Source organism: Citrus clementina, unplaced genomic scaffold (assembly GCF_000493195.1).
Source record: "Citrus clementina cultivar Clemenules unplaced genomic scaffold, Citrus_clementina_v1.0 scaffold_7, whole genome shotgun sequence".
Lineage (NCBI taxonomy): Eukaryota > Viridiplantae > Streptophyta > Magnoliopsida > Sapindales > Rutaceae > Citrus > Citrus x clementina.
Genome location: NW_006262075.1, coordinates 8,213,975 through 8,237,243, shown reverse-complemented (window position 1 = coordinate 8,237,243; position 23,269 = coordinate 8,213,975). Strand labels below are relative to the sequence as shown.

At 33.9% G+C, this 23,269-nt stretch overlaps 3 protein-coding genes across 3 annotated transcripts; 2 read left to right on the top strand and 1 right to left on the bottom strand.

Annotated features, from left to right (window-relative positions):
- Positions 1 to 1,994: 1,994 nt before the first annotated feature.
- On the top strand, positions 1,995 to 6,624 carry LOC18035854 (ATP-dependent 6-phosphofructokinase 6). The gene is made up of 13 exons (XM_024180331.1): positions 1,995 to 2,420; positions 3,049 to 3,095; positions 3,216 to 3,255; positions 3,475 to 3,537; positions 3,631 to 3,768; positions 3,894 to 4,052; positions 4,180 to 4,233; positions 4,359 to 4,427; positions 4,554 to 4,683; positions 4,853 to 5,118; positions 5,262 to 5,310; positions 5,415 to 5,569; positions 5,932 to 6,624. The coding sequence occupies exons 1-13, from the start codon at positions 2,157 to 2,159 to the stop codon at positions 6,103 to 6,105; spliced, it is 1,608 nt and encodes a 535-aa protein (XP_024036099.1). The 5' UTR covers positions 1,995 to 2,156; the 3' UTR covers positions 6,106 to 6,624.
- Positions 6,625 to 7,740: 1,116 nt separating this feature from the next.
- Positions 7,741 to 11,164, top strand: LOC18035853 (protein CHUP1, chloroplastic). The gene is made up of 5 exons (XM_006426783.2): positions 7,741 to 8,096; positions 8,568 to 8,794; positions 8,896 to 9,008; positions 9,308 to 10,087; positions 10,183 to 11,164. Exons 2-5 carry the CDS (start codon positions 8,644 to 8,646, stop codon positions 11,011 to 11,013), a joined length of 1,875 nt encoding a protein of 624 aa, XP_006426846.1. The 5' UTR covers positions 7,741 to 8,096; positions 8,568 to 8,643; the 3' UTR covers positions 11,014 to 11,164.
- A 4,441-nt stretch (positions 11,165 to 15,605) lies between these two features.
- Positions 15,606 to 18,798, bottom strand: LOC18035851 (GDSL esterase/lipase APG). Its single transcript, XM_006426782.2, has 5 exons — positions 18,463 to 18,798; positions 16,713 to 16,843; positions 16,408 to 16,641; positions 16,050 to 16,305; positions 15,606 to 15,947 (listed from the first exon to the last, which is right to left on the bottom strand). The coding sequence occupies exons 1-5, from the start codon at positions 18,713 to 18,715 to the stop codon at positions 15,754 to 15,756; spliced, it is 1,068 nt and encodes a 355-aa protein (XP_006426845.1). The 5' UTR covers positions 18,716 to 18,798; the 3' UTR covers positions 15,606 to 15,753.
- Between the last annotated feature and the right edge of the window lie 4,471 nt (positions 18,799 to 23,269).

The following is a 23,269-nucleotide window of genomic DNA, read 5'->3' as shown; positions in this document are numbered from 1 at the left end:
TTAATGAATTGTAGGAACAAATTAAAGAAAAAAAGATCTATAAATCATATATGGAATATAACCTATAATAATGGAATATTAACCAATTTGTCGAAATACTCAACACAAACTATTGAAACTATTAGGTGGAACAAGAGAACTATAGAACAAATTTTTTTAATGAAATATAGGAACAAATCAAATGGAAAAAAAAAAAAATAGAACCTAAAAAGCGTATGCGATATCTAACCCATTGTACTGAAATATTAAGTTGTTAGTTGGAACACTCAACATTAACCTACTGCAACTATTAGTCATCAAAACCATAAATTGAATGAACTTAACGAATTGTAGGAACAAAAAAAAAAAAATAAAAAAAATTTATGGATCATATTTGGTATCTAACACAAAGTATTGAAATTTGACCTAGTTAGCAGTAATACATAAAATAAAAGTTGTGAAATTATTAGGTGGAATAACATAACCCTGAAATGAGAAAGCCTAATGAAATATAGGAACAAACCAAAAAAAAAAAAAAAGGAACCTAAAAAGCATATGTAATATTTACCCATAGTATTGGAGTATTAACTAATTAATCAGAACACTCAACACAAACCTAGTAAAACTTTTAGGTGAAATGTCAAAATTATAAATTGAAAAAGCTTAGTGAATTGTAGGAACTAATCAAGAATCTATAAATCATGTTTGATATCTAAACTAGAAGATTGAAATATTACCCATTTAGTTAAATACCAAATAAAAAGTAGCAAAATAATTAGGTAGAACTGGGGAACCATGAAACCAAAAAAAATTATGGAACTATAGGAACAAATCAATCCCCCTAAAAAAAAATCAAAAAGTATATGTGGTAATTAACCCATGGTACTAGAATATTATCTAGTTAGTTAGAATACTTAACACAAAGTTAGTAAAATTATTTGGTGAAACATCAAAAAATAAATTGAGAGAAAGCTTAACAAATTGTAGGATCAAATCGAACCAAATATACACACAGAAAAAATAATTGTCATGCAAACTCTTAGCTCAGTTGGCTTTGCCTTATGTATAAATTATACTAATTTATATGACAATGAACAAAATATATATATTAAAGAAAATCATATGAACGTCTCAGATGTATTCAATTTTGACGTACTACTTATTCATATTATGTATTCAATTTTGATGTACTACTGTTCTTATTGTCAGTAAGACTTTCAAGACCAAAAATCGCATTTAAAATGTGTGCTCATTTCTCGACTAACACGATACAATAATACGTCCAAAAATTTAAAATGAAAACGGTGCCGTATTACGTCACTCAGGCATGCCGCTGTGGGACTCAATGGTCACTTGGTCAGCACTCAGCAGCCGGTCCAAAGATTGTGGACGCGCACATGCACGCTGACGCACTTAATTTAGAACAAAATATTTTCCAAAGATTGAGGCACGAACTGTTACGTACTCTCTCTTTTTTTTTTTTTGTAATTTAATTTTTTATTTTATGTCGTGCTATTATTATATTATACCAAACTTTTCAGGAAAGTTAAAACTACTCTCCGCCTTTTCTAAATTCTGATTCGGACCCGTTTCAAGGTTGGCGTGCCACTTCAAAGTGATGACTTTTCTCATGCTTGATTTGTTTGCCATAAGATCAACTCATTTCAATTTGAGGTTTTTTTTTAAAATTAATTAATTGTATAAAATGATAAAAATCTTTATACTCGTAAATATTATTGTATTCAACTTGACCATGGTACGATTAGCAGTAACTACTTGGTTCGAATAATTGAAAAAAAAAATTAATGTTTAGTCGGCGAATTTTCTGTTTATTAAAAATGAAAATTTTTTTATCCTATTTACTTTAATAGTAAATTATTTCAAACTTTATGGGGACACTGTTACCCCGAAACAAATCCAAAATTGTCATTCAAGTGCCTAACCGTAACCGCCAAGGCGTCAACCGAAGACCAAAGTAACCACCTCGCTTTCCTTTCTTCTTCATGCACCTTCCTTCTTCCCTTGACTCTAGAACCCGCCACAGTGACCAATGGCGAACAAATAATTAAAATAAAAATAAAAATAATTCCAATTTTATATCTCTCTCTGATCAACGGCTACAAATATGCTGTGTCTTTCTCAGAGTTCCACAACTCTCACCACCAACCCCACGCTCAATGGACTCCTCCTCCATTTCTAGCACTGCTGCTTCTTTCGTGACTCTCAAGTTCCGGTGCTTCGATCCTACGTCCGCTTACTCTGCGACCCCCAATCACAGACGTTCTTTTGTTACCTCGTCCCGTAGTCTCACTCCGTGTGCTACAAACTCCAACGGCAGCATGGCGACTTCGGTGAATTCTGAACGCAAAATCATCACCGGAGAAGCTGGATATGTTCTTGAGGATGTTCCACATTTTTCGGATTATATTTCCGATCTTCCGGTACGTTTCTGCCGGTTTGGCTGCTGAGAAAATGAAAGAAAGAAAAACCGAAGAAATGAAAGAAAGTGAAATTTGAAACTTTCTTTTAGAAACTGTTTTCCTTAAAATCAGTTAATCTGATTATGTTGAGTTACTTATTAAGTGTTTTAAAGTTATTATTTGAATAGCCAAATTTTGATTTAATTGTATAATTATATGTTGAGATTAATTCCTATTTGGCGAATGTTTTCATTTGCCGCTGTTGGACTGCCATCAGTGTTTAATTATTTTGTTTGAGAGCAAAAATCTTAATGAGAATAATAATAATAATAACAACAACAAAATTTTAAAAAACTAACTAGTTCTGTTAATTTCCTTAGTTTATTCTGTTAGTTTTCTTCAATTTAACCTTTTCCCGCTATTTATGATTTATCATTATTATATATATATATTTTGAGATTCTGGAAAGGAAAAAAGAAGAAGAAAATTTGGGTTAGCATATATATATTTATTTATGTGATTGTTAGTGCGCATGTCTTTCTTTACGCAAGGCTCTGTTTGGACGCAATTAATTATACAGAATCACAAAATATTGGTGAATAACTGTTGATAAATTAATTGATTTGTTTATCTTCACGTTTTGGTGCAGACGCATCCTAATCCATTGCAAGACAATCCTTCATATTCAGTTGTAAAGTAAGTTTTGCTTTACTTGAATCTGGAGACTTGCCTGTATTTGATTGATGATAATGAGTTGTGATGATATTCAGAAAGCTAATGATCTGATTAAAAAAACGGGTTTTTCTTTATTGACAGGCAGCATTTTGTTGATGTCGATGACTCTGTTGCCCAAAACGTAAGTTAGTTTTTGCTTTTCACCGTTTGTCAATTCTTTTAATTTTGCAAAATAGTTGGTGAAAATTCTGCTGAAAACTAGTGGTATAAGGCTTTCTTGACATAATTGCTTATGCATTTGAAGGGGAGAAATTATTAGTTTTATGACGTGATGGCATTGAGAGACTGATCACTGCAGTTCCCATTCTTTTTTCTTTTTTTTTTCTGTTCCTTTTTGTAGATTGTTGTTCACCAGGATAGTCCAAGAGGGAGACATTTTAGACGAGTTGGACCTCGAGAGAAGGTTTGAACTCCCTTTCTGGATTCCGCAATTTTCTTGTTTCGGCATGTTTGCTGATTACGAGTATAACATGCTTTACTGTGTGTGGTTTTTCAGGTTTATTTTGAATCAGATGATGTGCATGCATGTATTGTAACATGCGGTGGTCTTTGCCCTGGTCTAAATACAGTGATTAGGGAAATAGTATGCGGCTTATATTATATGTATGGAGTCCATAAAGTTCTTGGAATAGAGGTAAGCACATTCTTGTTTCGTGCGTGTTCAAATCACAATTTATATGTTGGGTTCTGCGATTCCTGCTCATAAACAGTATATGTAGATATGGAGAATCAGTTGAAGAGGTCATTTTGTGCTTGCAGGGAGGATACAGAGGCTTTTACGCTAGAAATACAATTCCTTTAACACCAAAAATAGTGAACGGCATCCATAAGCGTGGTGGCACCATCCTTGGGACATCTCGTGGGGGTCATGATACTTCAAAGATTGTTGATAGCATACAGGACCGTGGCATTAATCAGGTGTATATTGCCTGCCATTTGTAATTCACGTAATAGGATTTAAATAGTAGAGCTTGCCGAGTTTCCTCTGCCCCAGCAACTAGCTCTGGTAAATGGATTCAAGAAGTCTAACACTTATGTCTATCAGGTTTATGTACTTGGAGGAGATGGAACTCAGAAAGGGGCTTCTGCAATTTTTGAGGTAATATTTTTGATTGAGAAAAGGGCCTCATCTTTTGCAGAATGCATAATCTATGGAGTTATCTACTTAATGTTTTTAGTTTATTTATGTTGTTAATTTATTCACATGATTTTTCTTCTTTTCAGGAAATTAGAAGGCGGGGCCTCAAAGTTGCAGTAGCTGGAATTCCTAAGACCATTGATAATGACATTCCGGTATTACTCTTGTTATGTTCAACTTCTGGAGTTTTGAGTTTCACTTCACTTCATTTTATGGTTCAAAACTAGCATTTTACTGTGTAAGGACTTCTTGTAATGAAAACCATTCATTTCCTGGTTCAGATTATAGACAAGTCCTTTGGTTTTGACACTGCTGTTGAAGAGGCTCAACGAGCTATTAGTGCAGCTCATGTCGAAGCAGAAAGCTTTGAGAATGGTATTGGTGTTGTCAAGTTAATGGGCCGCTACAGTGGTAAGTTGCAGGCATTTGTATTGTATTTTGAAGTTTTTTAGTCTTGAGTGTCATGCAAGACAACTAATCTATAAGATCGGTTTGCAAGATTATCAGCTATCAGTGTTATTGTACTTGAACTCACTCTGCCAAATTCTTGTTAGAATCTAACACTATACACTCAATACAGGATTCATTGCAATGTATGCTACTATTGCCAGCCGAGATGTGGATTGCTGCTTGATTCCAGAATCACCATTTTATCTTGAAGGACCTGGTGGACTTTTTGAATACATTGAGAAAAGATTAAAAGAAAATGGACACATGGTCATTGTAATAGCTGAAGGCGCAGGGCAAGAGCTTCTTTCCGAAATTATGCACACCATGGACCAGCAAGATGCTTCGGGAAACAAATTGCTTCAAGATGTTGGGTTGTGGATATCTCAAAAGATAAGGGTACGGATACTTGAATAAATTAGTTTATTTTGAATTGTGGTGTTTCTCATGTCTCAGAAACACTGGGTGCTGCTTCAAGAAATTTATGGTAGTTAGAGATCTCTTGCCCTGTCATTTAACCCGTTTAATTTTTGCTGTTGCAGGATCACTTCGGTAAAAAGCGAAAGATGACTATAAATCTCAAATATATAGGTGAGTTGGTTGAATTCTGCCTTCATATTTTCCATTCCTCCGTTAAAGTTTATATAGCCATTTTAACGAAAATGTAACCGACTAACAATTCTCTTGCCTGGCAGATCCCACCTACATGATCCGCGCTGTTCCAAGCAATGCGTCTGATAATGTGTACTGCACACTTCTTGCTCACAGTGCCATTCATGGTGCAATGGCAGGGTACACGGGCTTCACAGTTGGTCCTGTTAATGGGAGACATGCTTACATACCATTCTACGTAAGTTCTTCCCTTGCTAGAAGCAATCATCTTCTTTTCTTTTGTACTTTGTTGCTTACGCAAATATTCATGCTTCTACTGGCTTATATGCTATTCTTAGTATCTTATAAAACCAAATATTCAGTGTAAAGTGATGCTGAATTTGTGCTTCTAGGCTCACGCTATTATTCCAGATCATCCTATGATGACTGGAAAGTGGCCAGTCTTAATCTTTTCCTTTGGCAACTTGGTTTGACCAATTTGTCTAAAAGTAATAGAGATGAATGTCTCTTGATGAGTTATTTCAATAGGAAATACCATACTTAGCGAGTTAGAAGTAGAGCTCTTACTCGATTTCTCTATGTTTCTTACATGGTTTGCAGCGAATTACTGAAAGGCAGAACAGGGTTGTGATAACAGACAGGATGTGGGCAAGGCTTCTATCTTCAACAAACCAACCTAGCTTCTTGGACCCGAAAAAGGTCAAGCAAAGCAAAGAGGAGGGAAAACCAGATACCCAATTGTTCAACCATGCACCAAAAATATTAAACAATTGATGAGCCTGAGCTGAGCAGCCACAAAATTTTGAGTTTTTTTTTTTTTTTTTTTTTTTTTTAATTTTTTTAGTGTCCCTCTCTCTACTTGTTTTTGTGCATGCTTCGAGATATCTTCTCCATCCTACTTGTTGTTTGAGTCACGTCGACAAGGTGGTTTTGTTAAGTATGAGATGAAAAGTATGCAGAATGCGTTGAAGCAATTAGTGGAGAAGATTCAGGAATGTGGGCTTTACTTCCGCATAATAAGAAATCATTACTCTGCGTTCCCCATTAATATTGCCGCTGAGCTAACCATCAGCAAGTGAAAACAGAGAGATTCAGTGACGGCCTAATGATTAAAAATGTTTTGAGAGAAAGAGAATGAAGGGGACATATTGACGAGACCTAGTGGATCATCTGTAACTAACATTGATTTGCCAGTAAACTGGGGTAACAAAAACTATTCATGAGACAGACTACTATCCGATTTACATGTTTTGAGTCTTGATTCGATCAATTTGAATGATTTTTCGAAAAAGTGTGAGCTCAGGATAAACTATCCTGATTTATTTATTTTTAATAACCAAACATGAGATTAGATTTAGACTTTACGAAATTAATCCAATCTAAGCATTTTACCCAACACCCAAACACACTTTTAAGGAAAAAGTGAAAATGTAAAAGGTTGGCAAATCTCAGCATGCTATCACCCTTTACGTTGTCCTTGATTTTAACTTCCACATGTTTGGTTGAGTAATAAGAATTCAATTCCAAAATTGATTTGTATGGCGAGATTGAGTGATGTAAAATTATTGGACGTGTCAAGCTTCAAACCATCAACTACTTCAGAAACATCTTGATCAAGTATTTAAGGATGGTGATCCGACTTCAAGACACGGAAGGTCAAAGTTATTAATGATGTCAAATTCATATCTTTATTAGTCACACAAGTTGGTGACTTTGGCAGTCGTAGATATTTATATTAAGTAAGATTAAATTACTCTTATATTAATTTTTGATATTTACGTGGTTTCCAAATCTTAAGACATGTTCCTGAGAATCTAATAATACTATTGTGTCTTTTTAGTTTTTATTCTCCTATTATTATTTGTTTTCTAATCTTTTCTTCTCTAGAAAATACGTGGAAGTTTTTTGTTCTTTAATGCGTGGGAGTGAAAAAGGTTGGTGGGAATTATTGACGTGTATCAAGCTTAAACGGGGGCTTTTCTACGTGAACTTTCTTTTGTTCACACCGGTTCAATTAAATGCCTCTACGTGGCTTCATGGTTTTCGGTTCAATTTTGTATATTAGAATAATAAAAAAACGCAAAAAATGAAAATACTTTTTTTCTTTTTAATTCTTCTGATTTTGAAGATGATTCTAAAAGCATTATTTTAGAAGAGGCAAAAACATATAAAGAAAAGGAAAATTAGTTGGGTTGAATCCGAACCCGAGACCTAAAGCAGGTGTCAATATTCAATTGTTTGTTGCCCAGCAACGATTAGTTTGGCAATGGAGATAAAATGTACAAAAGAAAAGGCGCATAATAAGGCCTTCCATTATTTCCAGCCAAGCTTTATCTAATATCTAAAATTAAAAAAACTCTTTGATTATTATAAAAATACATAAATCATCTTAAAAATCTGAAAATCTTAAAAAATCCAAAATTCATAGTCCATTTCTTCTTGGTCTAGACTTGGAATCAGAATCTTCATGGGACAAAATCTTTACCCCATCTGGCAACTTAACATGACCTTAAAACAGAGAACCCAACAACAACTAGTGTCCGTCTTTGTCATTATTGCTGTTTGAAGACTTCTTAATTCATTGAATTTTGTCAACTTGTTTTGTGTTTTTAAAAGAGACAAAAACATACACCCAGTTAAAAAATCACATTTCAAACTTGAATATATAAAACAAATAAAATCAAAGGACAAAGCTGTTACTGTTGCTGCTCTGTTTGATTCCCTATTTTAACACAAGGTGCTTCGGAATCAATCCTCTCTTTAAAGTGAGTGCTCTGTTTCTATGCCCGTCTTTATTAAAACTCATGTGGGTTTTGCTTTTGTTGCACCTTTTGACTGATTTGATGCGGGTTATATGATTCTCATGATCTTCGTTGTTTATTTGGCTTGTTTATTGAAATGGGTATTGCTTAGTTTTTGTTTTTGATGTTTCTGTTTCTGAGCAAGTATGAATTACTTCCTTTATATGTAGTTAGCATAAAATGTTTTGTTTTCTTTTGATTTTGTGTGTGTTTTCCTTGTAATCAGCATAAGTTGATTTATATATTTATTTTAAATGTGCCTTCTAATTTGTTCTGTGATGGATCATATGAAATTTTGGGCATATGCTATAGTTATATTGATCATGTTAGTTTTGGTCTGTGGATGTGTAATTAATTTAATGTCTGGTTAATCATGTGTTGTTTTATTTGGTAATATTCATCTAATTGTTTATTTTGTTGATGTTGGCTGTGTAGATGGATGATGAAGAAGAAGAACTATGATACCTCTTTTTATGTTGATCGGTGATTAAGCTATAATTAGTGTTTCAGAATGATGAAGCTGGGAGAGAGGAAAGACATGAAACCTCTTCTTGTGAAATTTGGGGTGGCTTTTGTTTTCTCTTTAGCAGGGATTTTTGTTGTGCGCCTTAGAAAAAAAGGAAGTAAACCTTCCTTGCCTCCTCCATCATCGGGTTTTTCAGGTTTGAGTTGCCGCTTTGTTATTTTATTCTCTTGTTTATGAATTTGGCTTTTTCTGTACTTGTATCGATAATGTTTTGTTTATTTATTTTTTTCTTTTCAGATCATGGAAGTGAATTTGAATTAGGAGTAAGGGCCCAACATGAAGACGAAGTCCCCAACTTAAAGTCAGTGCCTAGTTCCTGCAGTGTTGTTTCAGTTGCTAGCCAAAGATATGTAAGTTTAGTCCGATTTCAATTTTTGTTCCTAACACATTGAAGTTTTATTCCAATTGAAATTGGTGTCCGTGACACACTTCAATGAGTTGAATGCTAGGCTTGAGGCTCAAATGAATTTTGCAAATTGATTTATGAATTGATTGAATGACATACCCGAGAGTTTCGAAGAATAAAAACATATAATTGGTTTAGAATCGAGAATGATGTCGATTACTACTTGCTATCGTGCCCATTTTCATGAGCTTACTCTGGGAATTACTTCAGCAAACCTATCATTTGTTGCTTTCTTTATTGCAGGAAGAGTCTTATATGGAGAAGGTGGTAGTTGACAATTCCATGGTTGGTCTTTCACCTAGTAGTAGACATAGTAGAGATAATAACAGTTACCTCCTGCCAGAGTTCAATGAACTAGTGAAGGAAATAGACTTTGGTGGCCCCAATGTTGGTTATCATCCAAAGAAAGTCATTGTGACACCTAAGTCAGATGTCGAAAATCCCCGACCATGCAGAGGTTCAGAGAAGGATGATTGTGAGCAAGAAGTCAAGAACCTGAAAAACATGGTTCAAATGCTTCAGGACCGGGAGAAGAATCTTGAGGTCGAGTTACTTGAATATTATGGCCTCAAAGAGCAAGAAACCATTGTGATGGAGCTCCAAAACCGATTAAAGCTAAACAATATGGAGGGTAGACTTCTTAATCTCAAGATTGAATCTTTACAGGCAGATAATCGCAGACTAGAAGCACAGGTGGCTGATCATGCAAAAACTGTTAGTGAGCTTGAAGCTGCAAAAACAAAAATTAAACTGCTCAAGAAGAAATTGAGGACTGAAGCTGAGCAGAACAGGGAACAAATCTTAGCCGTTCAGGAAAGGGTCACTAAGTTGCAAGAACAAGCACACAAAGCTGCTGCAATAGATCCAGATACGCAATCAAGATTGCAAAGGCTAAAGGTTTTAGAGGCTGAAGCGGAAGATTTGAGGAAGTCTAACATGAAATTGCAACTGGAAAATTCGCAATTGGCTCGGAGGTTGGAGTCCACCCAAATGCTTGAAATTTCTGTGTTGGAAGATGGAGAGGTAATCCGTCAATTTGTGGTAATTTCTTCATTTTCTTCTTTATACCACTGCTTTTTCTTGAATTATTTTCCTCCTATCCGTACATTCTCTTGCAGAGAGAAGCTCTGAACGAAATGAGCCAACGTTTGAGGGAAGAAAACACAAGTCTGTCTAAGGAAGTTGAGAAACTACATGCAGATAAATGTGCTGGTGTTGAGGAGTTGGTTTATCTGAAGTGGATAAATGCTTGCTTACGGTATGAGCTGCGGAATTATCAGCCCCCAGCCGGTAAGACAGTTGCAAGAGACCTTAGCAAAACTTTGAGTCCCAATTCCGAAGAGAAAGCCAAGCAGTTAATACTTGAATATGCACATACTGAAGGGCATGGAAACATTATGAATATCGACTCTGACCACTGGTTGACCTCTCAAGCATCGTGTATCACAGACTCTAAAAATCACCATGATGACTCTTCTGCTGATAAATCATTTTCTACCAAGATCAGTTCTTCAAACAAAACCAAATTCTTCCATAAGTTAAGGAAACTTGTACGAGGGAAAGATGTTAGTCCTCTTAAACGTAGTTCATCTGTGGATAAAATAGGGTCCTTTGAAGATGGCGATTCACCGTGGTACAGTTCGGGTACTTCGACGGTAATGAATCCAGTTTCGCCTCGGAGTTCATATAGACATTCTCTAGATATCCAAAGATTGAGAAGTGTAAATGAGGATGAAATTAGGAATGTGAAAAGTCGTCGGAGTAATAGTGATTTGGTATCTTCTGATGCATACAAGAGGTTTTCTTTGAGTAGAGAAAGTTCTATTGATTTTGGAAAGCAACCTGATCAGGATGCTAATCTGTTGAAATTTGCTCAAGTTTTGAAGAGTACCCATGGCGAAAAAAAGGGCAGATTACGAACGAATTCGTCTTCATTTACATTTGGCTGACTATAAGTACTGTATAGCTTCATACCCTGTTTATAAATACCCAGTTAGTATTGTTAGTGCATTGTAAAAAGTTTCAAGCTTTTGTTAAAAACATGAATACAAATGTGGATCTGCAAGGCAGTCATTACCCAAATGAATACACTTTTTAACTTTCATGAGTATTTGAACCCATTGCTTTCACTGTCGTTGCTAAGTTAGTAAAGTGATCGAAAGGCATGCAAGCTTGTTATTTTTGTTCACGGGTGGAAGCATTTTTAGGTTGAGGGTGAAAAGGCAAAGCAGTCACTGAGGATTCGCTCGTGCAGATGACAAGTCAATTGAAGCCATTCTAAGTAGCCTACTTGTCATCCTTTAGTTTTAGAATAGGAAGGCAAGTGATTTGTTTATCATATTTATCTCTCTTAAGAGCATAAGTTACCGATTTGTTACGAGTTCATTGGCTTCGTAAAGTCTGGTTAAACCATATATAAATATACTTCATTGGTTTTAAATTTTCTAGAAATTTCACTTGAAAATTTTAGAACTCATCATCAAAATTCCCATAATTAATCAACAACATTGATAAAATTTTGTAAAATTTATTGGAAGCATCACTTAGAAAATTCATGAGAAATCGTTTATGAAAGTATATGTAAATGAAAATATTTTAACGTTGTATATTCATGAGAAATCATAAACACCAAGTTTTTATGTGATCAATAGTTTTTAAGATTTTAGACGTACTTGTGTGTGAAAATGCAATGACAAACTTGAAAAATTATTTGGGTTGTTGCAATAATAAATATGAAAAATGTAAAGAAAAATTTAATGTGATATGTTAAAGCAAAATTTCTTTTCTTATTTTATATTTGTGGTTCGTGAAACTAATGTAACATGTCATATTAAATTTAGTAGAATAATTCAAAGTTAAAATTTCTTTTCTTACCTCATATTTATGGCATCTCATAATATAATGTCGTTTTGTACATCACTGCATTGGTATTTTTTGACTGAGTGACAAATATTATACTAGAACTTTGATTATTTTGTTTTTATATGTTCGAATTTTGTTAATCCAAATTTATTTTGGCCCCCTCGGGAATATTTAAAAGCAGTTGGAGGAGAAAATTAACAAATATTGTAAAAAAGTCCTTTTGAAATTTGTCTTCTACTACTTTTCGTTCATTTTTAGAATTATTCGTTATTTTCAGTCAATTTAAAAGTAAAAAACTAGTTTATTAAAAAATCAAATGATTGTGGGGGAACGACCCCCCCCCCCTTTCAAGATGAGCAACGGTGGAAAGGAAAGGAAAAAAAAAAACTACTTTAGTTTTATATTATTAGCAATTAACTTGATAATAACATTTTCTTAACTTTATCTTCTCTTGATTATCATGATATTTGCTAATAATTTGAGGTTTCTTTGATTTCTTCTAGATTATTTGTGGAGACAGATATGTTCCCTAGGTACATTTATGTTTATGCCAAAATCTAGTTGAGTTAGTGTGTAGGTTATCAACCAAATCCTAATGTAACATTTGATTTTTTTATGTAGGAAAATGGTTTCCCCTTTGTCTCACAGTCTAACTAGAAATTGGCGAACATGAATTGAATTCTAGTAAGCACATACAACCACAGAAACATTTAAGGGCACTCAAAGTTTTTTTAGTATTAACTCTCAGAGGCTCAAGTCAGTATAACAGATTTATTAGAAAAAATATCATGTTTGATTTTATGTAAAAATGAAAGAAGAAAAAAAAAACATAAGAAGAACATTTCTTGCTTTAAATAAGCAAAAAAATGAGAGAGAGAGAGAGATAAAGGTGAATAAAGAAGAAGAAGAAGAAGAATTCAAATTAATTCAAATAAAATAAGATAATATAGGTAGTTAGGTGGATAAAAATCTCTGAAGCTCCTTACTTCTTGGACTCTTAGGAATTTTATAGGGATCAAAATCCTCTCTCTTTTGGATCACAGCATAATGGAGATAGGGTTTAATCCTTAATTTTTCAGAGAGGATAGGAGAAGTGGTCTTGATTGAGTCTCCTTTCGGGTTGACTCAGTTTAGTCGGCTCTTTGACAAAATCTTACTCATTAGTTATCTTCTAGTAGTGATATACTGTGAGGCAAGCATAGTCAAATTTCCAGGAAAGCCTGAATGTAATTGCCTTATTTTATCACCTAAACACCACTCTCATAATTTATAGTGTTGAGAATGTAATGAAGAAAGACTAAAAACTACAAAATATGTGAAAAATCTCCCTGTTACTAACTAGCAGAAGTACTAGACATTCCTCAGCTCTTTGTATGTTATCCCCTACCTTCCTTTATTGTGTACCTTGCTAACATACACACATTAAGTCTCGCTCCCACCAGTAACCCTTTTTTGTTTGGATATTGGATAGTTTACACTTAGCTCTTGGTCAGCTCGATCCTAGCAGGTGGAGAATACTTGCTAGCTAATACGGTTTAAGGTATAGATATGAGCAAAACCTATTGTTCATAAGGTGAAGCATCTACACCAGCTAAAGTGTAGCCTTAAAGACACAAGTTGGTATTATTTTTTGCAAGCACAAAAGAAGAAACTCATAATTGATCTCCCGATTTTTGGTAACAGCTGGAAGAGCAAGTTTTTCTTTGTTAGAGATTACTAGGGTCAAGTGGCTCCAACTGACTCTGGTAATGTTCATGTTCCCTACTGGGGTCAAGTGGCTCTAACTAACTCTGGTAATGTTCATGTTCCCTACTGGGGTCAAGTGGCTCTAACTAACTCTGGCAATGTTCATGTTCCCTTATAATTTTGTAAACTAGATCGTTTGCTATTCATGTTGCTTCTGCTTTTCTGGCCACTAAATCTTCATCATCCTTGTTGTCTTTTCTGTTATGTGGACTTTTGAGGCGTTGATCACCTTTTTTATGATAATCTGCTCAAGAGTGTTCAAATTGCTCTGACTAAGAAGGCCACGTTTAGAAACCTTTTGTTCCCCTGTAGCTTAGTTAATTCTTGTCTGGTCATCTCTGCTACAGGTATAAACCATAGCCCTTTCTCATTTGTTTGCCTTTTTTGGTTTGCTTTGATTCAATTGCTCTTTTTAAGTACATAAATGGACACTAATAAAGATGTTTTGAGAATGCTGAAGAGGAAGCGAACTTGTTATAAAGCTCGAGGCTTAGTTGATGTTTTCCCTTTGTTCAAAGGCTCTGATACTTCTTCTATGGTTCCTTTTAAGTTTCTCCTTGCCGAACTCAAGTTCCATTACTCCCAAAGTCTCTAGCCCCCCCTTTCTCTTGCTCTAGCTAGTTCCTCGCAGTCTCATCCATTTGAGCTAGCAAAACATTTGTTCTCTTTCTTTTATAATGCTGTTATGATAGTTAAAAAGAAAGTCATTGAGGACATGGAAGGCTGCATTGCTACTGCATTGATGAATGCTTTCCAGTTTGTCTCTTAAAAGTTAGGCTGCATAGCAACCAATTACAAGGGCAGATTATGAGGTATGACAGCAAGATGAAGACTGAAATCCAGACTCGGAAGAAGTTGAAGGAAAGCCTAAGGTTGAAACTAGTTTACATATCATCCATTTGCATTATATATAAGTATGTATGTATTTTGATATAAGGACAACTAGTTTACATATTGAGTTTTGTACTCATTATATTTTATTATGATTCCGTTTCTAGAAGTTATGATTAATTCATGATGAGTAAGGAGAAGGACTTGAATTGAGGGCGATAGATGGTTTGGTAAATTTTTAAAGTCTTTTGTTATTTAAATAATAGTATTTGAGGCTTGAATTTTTATTGATTGTAAAGACATTTAAGTAAATCAATAAGTTGTGGTTAGATTTGCCCTCGCAGTTCAGGCCGAGGTGTTACATTTTTTATTTAAATACAATAAAAATTTTACCCCTATGATGTTAATAAGGTTCTAACAGAGTTAAGATAGAAATGGACAGGTGCAAGATAATGTAAACTTCAGTGGAATTCTGAAAGAAAAAAAGAAAAGATATGTATTTTAAAAAAAATGTCATCAGCCAATAATTGCCTTTTTTTTTTTTTCACTAACATGTTGATTGAACTGTCAAATCTTTTAGTTGGAGAGCAGCTTTTTTCATTGGGAGTCCCTATGTTACAATTAATGTAACATACACAAGCCACAAGAACCACACAAATTATGGGACCCACATGTTTGTGTGGTTCTTGTGGCTTGTGTATGTTACATTAATTGTAACATAGCAAAATCCTTTTTCATTATCATGTTTGAAAAAGAACAATAGATCATTGCTGATTGATGTGTACTTGTTTGGTATCACCATAAACGTCATGGAACTAAGTAGCCCTTCTCTCATTTGCTTGGCGGTGCAGATATAACGAGGAAAGAAGATATTATTTTCACTTGATTTTTGCATAGATCAGCAAAATGTTGCATGTACAAAGTTTAAGTTTCATTCAAAGGGTTCATATGTCCTTTTGTTTTTGTTGTTCTTTTCCCTGCTTTTATGGTATTAGGATGTTACATAAAATACTGTGTAGAAGCCGCAATTAAGCCATTTTAAAAGTCTTTTATGATTGCAACCATTTTGTTCTGCTAAGGATTATAATAGAGATGGATAAAATTGTAGCAGCACACTAAAGCATATTAAAAGTGACAAAGGAAATGTTGAAATGAAAAACGAACAAATAGATAATCTGAGGCCCAGATACCTAGAGGGTGAAGAAACCTGAACAGAAATGTTGGTCATATTTGTGGACTAGATATCCTCTTCAGATAAGGGCAAATCCTTGAACAATCATTTCGTCGGCAATAACCTTATTAGCAGCCTCAGAAGGATGAACACTGTCCCAGAACACATACTGGGAGGCATTGGGGCATGTTCTAGCTGACTTTTGATTGCACAGAAATACAGTTCTCTTTGTAGTTCCTGTTCCACAGCAACTTCTTGTTGCTTCCACGAAGCCTAGCAAAGCAAAGAAGGAATCGAATTAACATTAATTATAAGCAATGCTGGTAGCATGTTTTCAGTTGACCAGCTAAATGGACTCCTCAGTTTGCGCAATACCAAATTTTGAAGGGGACTGGACAAGTTCAAAGAGTGGCTTGAAAATGTCGAAAATCACAATTTTCAGACCAGGAAGTTGCTTTTGGAGATTTGATGCTGAAGAGTTGACCTTCTTATTAAATTGTTGAGCAGCAATATTGATTCTAGAGACACAGCCCCTTCCATGATTACCGAATAAAATTCTTGCTGCGGGAAAGCAACCCAGCGGTGGCAATGAAGTGACTCCAAATTTCCTTGCTCCCAATCCATACAAATTCTTCATAACAGGGCAGCATTATCACTTTCACTTTTTCTAAGAAATCATTGCATTTTAATTCATAAACAAACAAGAGAAACGACAGTGAAGGTGGCAAGTTACCTTGATAAAACTTGAGAAAGATTTGACAAGCATTGAGCTATACTGTTCAGGAGTATAGACTTTGTTAAGCGATGGTTTGGCATAGTAATTCTGAAGAAAGTCACCACTCCCAGCACCCACTATGTATATTGCATCCTTGATTATGGAAGCCGATTGTTTGCGACCCGCTAACTTTGCTAGCTTACTCTGGTACTCTCTATAGTACTGCAATTGGTGAGTCAATGAAATTGCATGCTGCAACACAAAGAGCGGTTGTTTAGAGAAACGGAACTTTGCATTTAATAAGATCAATACATTTTTCTTACGTTTATGATGGATGTATTGCCATCATAACCAGATCCAGCTGAAGCAAAGTTGGCTCCAATAAGGAGGTTTTTCCTTGTAGCTTGTGGGCTAAGATATGCAGGCGCATAAGTCTTAAAGCCTAGGGTATCAGCTGCAAAAGGAAATTCAAACAAAGAAACAAGAGAAAAGGGTTTGGAAATGAAAAAGGAGATGCAGAGAATGAGGAGAAGAAAGGCTTAGAAAAGTAAAGATATGGAAAAAGGAAAAAGGGACAATCAATGGGAGTATCGTATTTGAGTTTCTTGGAGCTACTGATGAATGTTAATTATTTTGATGAATATAAGGCATGACTGAGCTCAAATAATTGTTGTGTTCTTGATTGATTGATTGCTGGTATTCAAGGTAAGTGAATTCATGTATTATATTTATGGCAAATACTAAGGTTGTGTTTACTTGCTGGAGTGGGGAGTGGGAGTGGGACTCCCACCCACTCTCACCTCTCCCCTTTTTACCCTTTCATTTTTAATTTAATTTAATATTTTATAATTAATAAAATAAAATAAATAATATTTATTTGAATAATAATATTATATTTAATTAAATAATAATTTACATTGATTCAAAGTTAAAATTATTTTAAAATAATATTATTATATTAATAGAGAATTAATAAATATAATATTATTATATTTATTTTAACAATAATAGTACTATATTTATTTAATATTAATAATAATAAATAGTTTATTCTAAGAAAATATTAATTTTGTACTAAATAATATTATATTATTATTTTATATAATAATAAATTTAATATAATTATATTAAATAAAATAAAATAAGGTTTCATTTTATATTAAAATTAATAATTTATTGTTCATAATTAAGAATATTAATAATTATAATAAATTTACAAATATAATAAAAATATATTATTCATTAAATATATTTTTTATTAGTTTTGTAATTAAAAACTATAATTCTTTAAATAAGGATAAAATTGTAATTTGAAACTATTTACTCCCAATCCAAGACAAAGTAAACACATAAATTGGATTATGATCTCTATTCCATGCTTCCATTCCAGTGTAAGTAAACAACCTACTCCCACTCCCACTCCACACTCCTAATCCAAGGATTCCCACTCCTCAGGATTCCCACTCCAATCCAAAAAGTAAACGCAGCATAAGTTACAATTATTGTAACTTACACCTCTCATGTAAAACACATAAATTGTGGGTCTCATAATTTTGTGTGGTTCACATGAGAGGTGTAAGTTATAATGATTGTAACTTAGAGGCTCCCTATATTTATAATATTTTATGAGATTGAATACATTTGAGTTAAAAATCATATATTATTTAAAGAAAATTTTGTCATAAAATTGTTTGTTTTAACAAAACTTTTAAAAATTTATTATGATATTGTATCGATTTATATATGATATACAATTTAACGGCTAAAATATTTTAATGTCCAAGTAATTTAAATGTTCAATATTTAAATATTCGACAATTAAAAGTTTAAATATTTCAATAAATGCTAAATGGCTATGGCTAATGATTTTTTGTATACTTATTATATAACCAATTCATACGCATGCGTTTACTCAACAACTCACCTCTTGTCTCTAACATTTTACAGATTGAGTTCATATATGAGATAAATTTATTAGAGGATTTATTATGCTATTGTGCTAGACTCTTTGGAAGAGAGAGTTTCCATGTTGATGATAAGTATAATCATCTAGAGTTGGTGTTCTTTACTTACCAGTGAAGTCAGTGACTAATTTCCCATCGCAAAATCTTCCAGTAGGTTGATGATTGATAAAATCTCTTCCATAAGGAGGGTAATTGGCCTTGAAATAGGTGAGAAGATGATTGTTGTTGCCAACATCTACTGAAGAATCACCAAAACTTATGATTGCAGGAACAAGAGGCGCTGCATCTTGTGCATACCCTTTGCTTGCAAACGCAAATGCCAGCACCAAAAACACAACTGTTTTCCTGCTACATAGATCCATTTTCTTTAGAGCTGGTTTTGTTTTTTGAGTCTTTGAGCTGTGAACTGAACCTTATGATAAAAAGGCCAATGAGTTAATGACCCAATTATGTCAGTCTTCAGATGTGCATTAAAGGAGGAGGATAGAGGTTGAGCGTAGTTAAAGTCATTGCAATATTTCGGCTCCTGCCGGCTTGGGCTTTGTTTTTTGTCCAGCCGAGTTTAGCCAGCTTGGATCGAGTCCTACTACCTTTGTGCTCAGACAACATATAGAAACCTTAATTTGATTTCTCTAGATGTAGGTGATGAGAGGAGGCCGGTAGTTGAGACTTAGAGATGAATAAATGGGTGATGACACTGTGAATTGGAGTCACAATAAAGTTGCGTGCATGTGCTTGAGGTAATATATAGTATGTTTTTTCACTGAATAATGTTGTTAGAATATGCATCATCGTCAATTTTGGGAAATTTACACTAATAACTATTAAAATTTTGGTTTTTTTCATCTTAACCCCCCAAACAAATTTCTATCAACATTAGCCATAAAACAACCTTTGAGACCAAAATACCCCTCTCCCTCATCTCTCCCCCAACACTCCCTTTCACTCATCTCTCCCAAACCGAACCAACTCCCATCATCGGCGGCAACATCATCCCTCATCGGCGGCGGCTCCATCTCTCATCGGCGTCCGATCTACGATCTACAACCTTCAACAAAACCTAGGTTAGCCAATTTACTTATTTTCATTAATTTAAAATAAAATTTTAGAATAATAATGGTTTTAGTTTGAGAATAATGGTGGTTGGTGGTGTTTTGGGAGTATGTTGATTTGCAAGTATTGTTTTTGGATTAATTTTAGGGGTGGGGAAGGGGGGATGGGCAGCGCGCGTGCATGCAAGGCCCGCTGTCGCACCAAATAGGTGCGACAGCAAGCCTCTCGCACCAAAAATTACAGTGGTCTTTTTTTTTTTGACAAGTCAATTTTTTTTTCTGTAAATGCAATGTAATAATTTTATAAATATTACAGATACATGGCGAAATCAGAATCACCGGATATCGAAGTAGGCAAGATGTATTTTGGTTATGGCGATCACTTTCCTGATCGAATTTCGAGCATGTGTAAGTTATTTTCGGTCGTAAAAGACATCGAGGAAAAATTAACAAAGCGGCAGTTGAATATGTTCAAGAAGGATATATTTGGGCATTTCTTGGAGTGTCGAAGTTTTCTATTTAGTGGGGTAATTTTGCACAATCTTTTATTGAGGCAAGTAGCCCATGAAGAAGATAGCCGTGAGGATCAGTTATGGTTTCAAATTGGTGAGCATTTGATTCGCTTGTCAATTGTAGAATGGTGCCTGGTTACTGAACTTTCATATGGTGTTGATACCGAACTAAGCAATGACAAAAAAGTGGATAGGCTACGGAAAACGTATTTTAGTGGTGTGCATCGCAAGATCAATGTTAAGGAATTCGATGCATTATTTAAGGAGTTGGAATTCGAGGAAATGGACGACATGGACGCATTAAAGATTTCGCTCTTTTATTTTGCGGACAGAGTACTAAATGCAAGAAAAAATCACTGTCAAATCAATTTCAATTGGCTTAACGAAGTTGATGATATATAGTACTTTCGAAACCGTCCATGGGGTCTTATATCGTGGGAAATGGTATACGATAGTCTTGATGATGCACTGTTCGAGAAAGACGAGAAATTTAAGATGATTCGGTTGAAAAACCCAGATCATAACATTGAAAAGTACAATCTTTACGGCTTTACGTCCGGGGTTCAGGTGCGTTGTTTTTTTGTTTATTAATAAGTTTTATAGTATTAAATATTTGATAGATGTGTTAATAGGTTTTTCACTTTAGTTGTTGCAGGCTTGGATTTACAAAGCGATCGGAGGTTTGCCGTCAACATGGGTCGTGAAAACGAAGAACAAGATTCCCCGCATCGTGCAATGGAAGCCCATGGCTTCTTCGAGAATCAACTTTACTGAGGTTTATTCGTTCTTCAACGACGAATCTCGTATTGTAAGTAATATGTATTAGTTATTTGTTTAACTTTACTAAATTTAAGTTATGTATACTTAAAATTTTCAATTGAATTTATGGCAGGGGGACGTTTTACAAACCCTTGAACCAAATTCAAAGGAGAGTAGTAGAAAATATTGGCTCACTGTGAAGGATTACATGCCAAGCATTCCAGACTGGGTTCATAAGGTCAGTTATAAATCTAAGTACTATAAATTATATTTAATCGAAATTTTTGACTTTTCATTTATTAATTTTAAATGATATTTGATACAACACCAACCCTCAATCAATGCGATGCCGTCAAAGTTGTCTTCATTGTGATACTATATTCATTATGATTAATTTGTAACACGTCGTATACTCTTGCCAATAACTAATCAAAAAGATAATTTTTTCCAACCAAAAAAGCTCTATTTTTACCATTGACATACTCCAAACGCCCATCCTCTAATGTCTCCCACCAACCATCGTAACACAATTCAAGTACAACTGAATCCATTAAGCCTGAAATTATAAAAAAAAAAATTATTTCAGCCCTATCAAATTAATAGTTAATTGCAATGAATCTGGCTTTTCGTGCGACAGGCAACCTGTCGCCAGATTCACCCACGAAACCATCCGTAGTTCAGTCAAACTCACGAGCAAGTTTAGAAAATAACTCATACCACTATGTGATGCCGATTAGTGTTGGATCCGGATAAACTATGATTGGATTTCACTTTTTATCGTTACCTTTTGCCGTTGTCGTTGGTTGATGATTCAAGAGTGGGAAGCTGCCTTTGGTTTGACGAAAGAGGAGAAAGAAAATTGCTTTTGGTTTGTAAAGAAGGGTAATTTGGGGAGAAAAGCGTGTGTTTGGCTAATGTTGATAGAAAAAAGTTGAGAGGGTTAATTGTGAAAATAACAAAAGTTTTATGGTTATTTTTGTAAATTTCCCGTCAATTTTCGCATTTGATTTTCAATATTTTATAACCCGAAATTTGCAATCCCATCTCAGTTTCTACAAATCTTGCTGGTCAAAAATTGGGTCCACAAAGTGAAAAATTCTCCTAAAAACAGGTCCAATTTGTATATTTCTACCCTAATCTATTTGTAATGTAGTCCAAGGCTTTTCAAGTTGGACTATTGGCACCCCTCTTATCTCCTCATAAAACCCCCTTTTTAATTATATTCATTTTAACTCCGAAAATACTCTTTTTTTTAATACACTTTTCTAAGTTCACAATTTTCATTTGATTTGTTTTATTGTTAAACCTCAAAGTATTATTATTATATTTTTTTAATTATTTTCAATTTTGTTATTACTCTACACACAAATTAAAAAGTTATATGAGTAATAAGTTTTTTAGTGTTAATCATTGGCTAAAATAACACATATTTCAAATTATAATTTCAAAGCAATTTTAAGTATAAAAATATTTAATCAATAAAAAATCAAAAGAGAACAATAAATTATTCTAATTTTGTACAAATTATTTTAGTTAGATAGGAAGTAACATATAGATTTTTTTTTAAAAGAATTGATTATGAATTAAATAATTTACTGAAAAAAATCTATATGTGTTTAATTTTTAATTATTTTTAATTATAATTTTATTTTAAGTGAGATTTTATAAGAATAATATAGGGGTGACAATAGCTACACTCCTTTTCTATTCGGTCCACAGTTTTGCAATAAATGAAGTAACTCAATTAGCCTGTGCATTATAGTTGGGTTCACTTGTCTACAATAAATGATTAGGAAAAAGAAACGTCGTTTAGATAGTGGACCAAATTTAGTACATGAAATCTGACCGAGTCCACTCCCAGCTGGTTCAAAAATCAAATCTCTTCACTGGTGGGCCTTGCTGAAGGTTGCAGAATAGGCTCAGTTATGGGTCCATCTCTCCAGGAGAAGATAAACTTCAATGTCATACCAATCCCAATTAAATATCATACTGATTTAAAACAAAGTCCGAATTGAACTCTCGGCACCCCTTTATTTATCTCTTAAAATTATGTTGGGATAATTACAATTATATGTTAAATTAAAATTACGAGAATGGACAAATAATAAAAGAGTCTAATTGAATGCAGAAATGATTTCATAACTCTTTAAATTAATTCATATTTTTTTCACACCAAAAGAAAGTAAGTGAAAAAGATAAAGAATCTTATAAGAATTTAAGAGAAAAAAATCTTTGCAACACTTGGTGCAATTTTTTAGTCCCAAGAACTTTAGGCATACAAAAGAGTCGATTATGTGGTTTCCAGCATTTATGAGGATGACAAATCAATATTGTAGATGATTTTTCATAAGTCTTGTGAATCTTATTACCAAAGAATCCTTAGCACTCCCCTTTCCTGTTACATATTTAAACCTAACATCATATCAATCACCGTTCTCAAATGACAATTGAGAGAGTAAGTCTAAATGTTAAAATAAATTCTCCTTAATTATTTTCAATGTGAAGATTGAGAAAAAATTATATGGGACATTGAATTATATGTAAATTACAGTAAGAAAAAAAAGAGCATTAATTTTTTATTAGAAGCAATCAG

Bases quoted from the DNA above. Each gene is read 5' to 3' on its own strand.
- LOC18035854 (XM_024180331.1), top strand. From the start codon at position 2,157: ATGGACTCCTCCTCCATTTCTAGCACTGCTGCTTCTTTCGTGACTCTC. The intron at 3,096-3,215 runs GTAAGTTTTGCT...CTTTATTGACAG, and splicing joins CCTTCATATTCAGTTGTAAA to GCAGCATTTTGTTGATGTCG. The intron at 3,256-3,474 runs GTAAGTTAGTTT...TCCTTTTTGTAG, and splicing joins ATGACTCTGTTGCCCAAAAC to ATTGTTGTTCACCAGGATAG.
- LOC18035853 (XM_006426783.2), top strand. From the start codon at position 8,644: ATGATGAAGCTGGGAGAGAGGAAAGACATGAAACCTCTTCTTGTGAAA. The intron at 9,009-9,307 runs GTAAGTTTAGTC...TCTTTATTGCAG, and splicing joins CAGTTGCTAGCCAAAGATAT to GAAGAGTCTTATATGGAGAA. The intron at 10,088-10,182 runs GTAATCCGTCAA...ATTCTCTTGCAG, and splicing joins CTGTGTTGGAAGATGGAGAG to AGAGAAGCTCTGAACGAAAT.
- LOC18035851 (XM_006426782.2), bottom strand. From the start codon at position 18,715: ATGGATCTATGTAGCAGGAAAACAGTTGTGTTTTTGGTGCTGGCATTT. The intron at 16,642-16,712 runs GTAAGAAAAATG...TTTGTGTTGCAG, and splicing joins GCAATACATCCATCATAAAC to CATGCAATTTCATTGACTCA. The intron at 15,948-16,049 runs GTATTGCGCAAA...TTGCTTTGCTAG, and splicing joins CCAGTCCCCTTCAAAATTTG to GCTTCGTGGAAGCAACAAGA.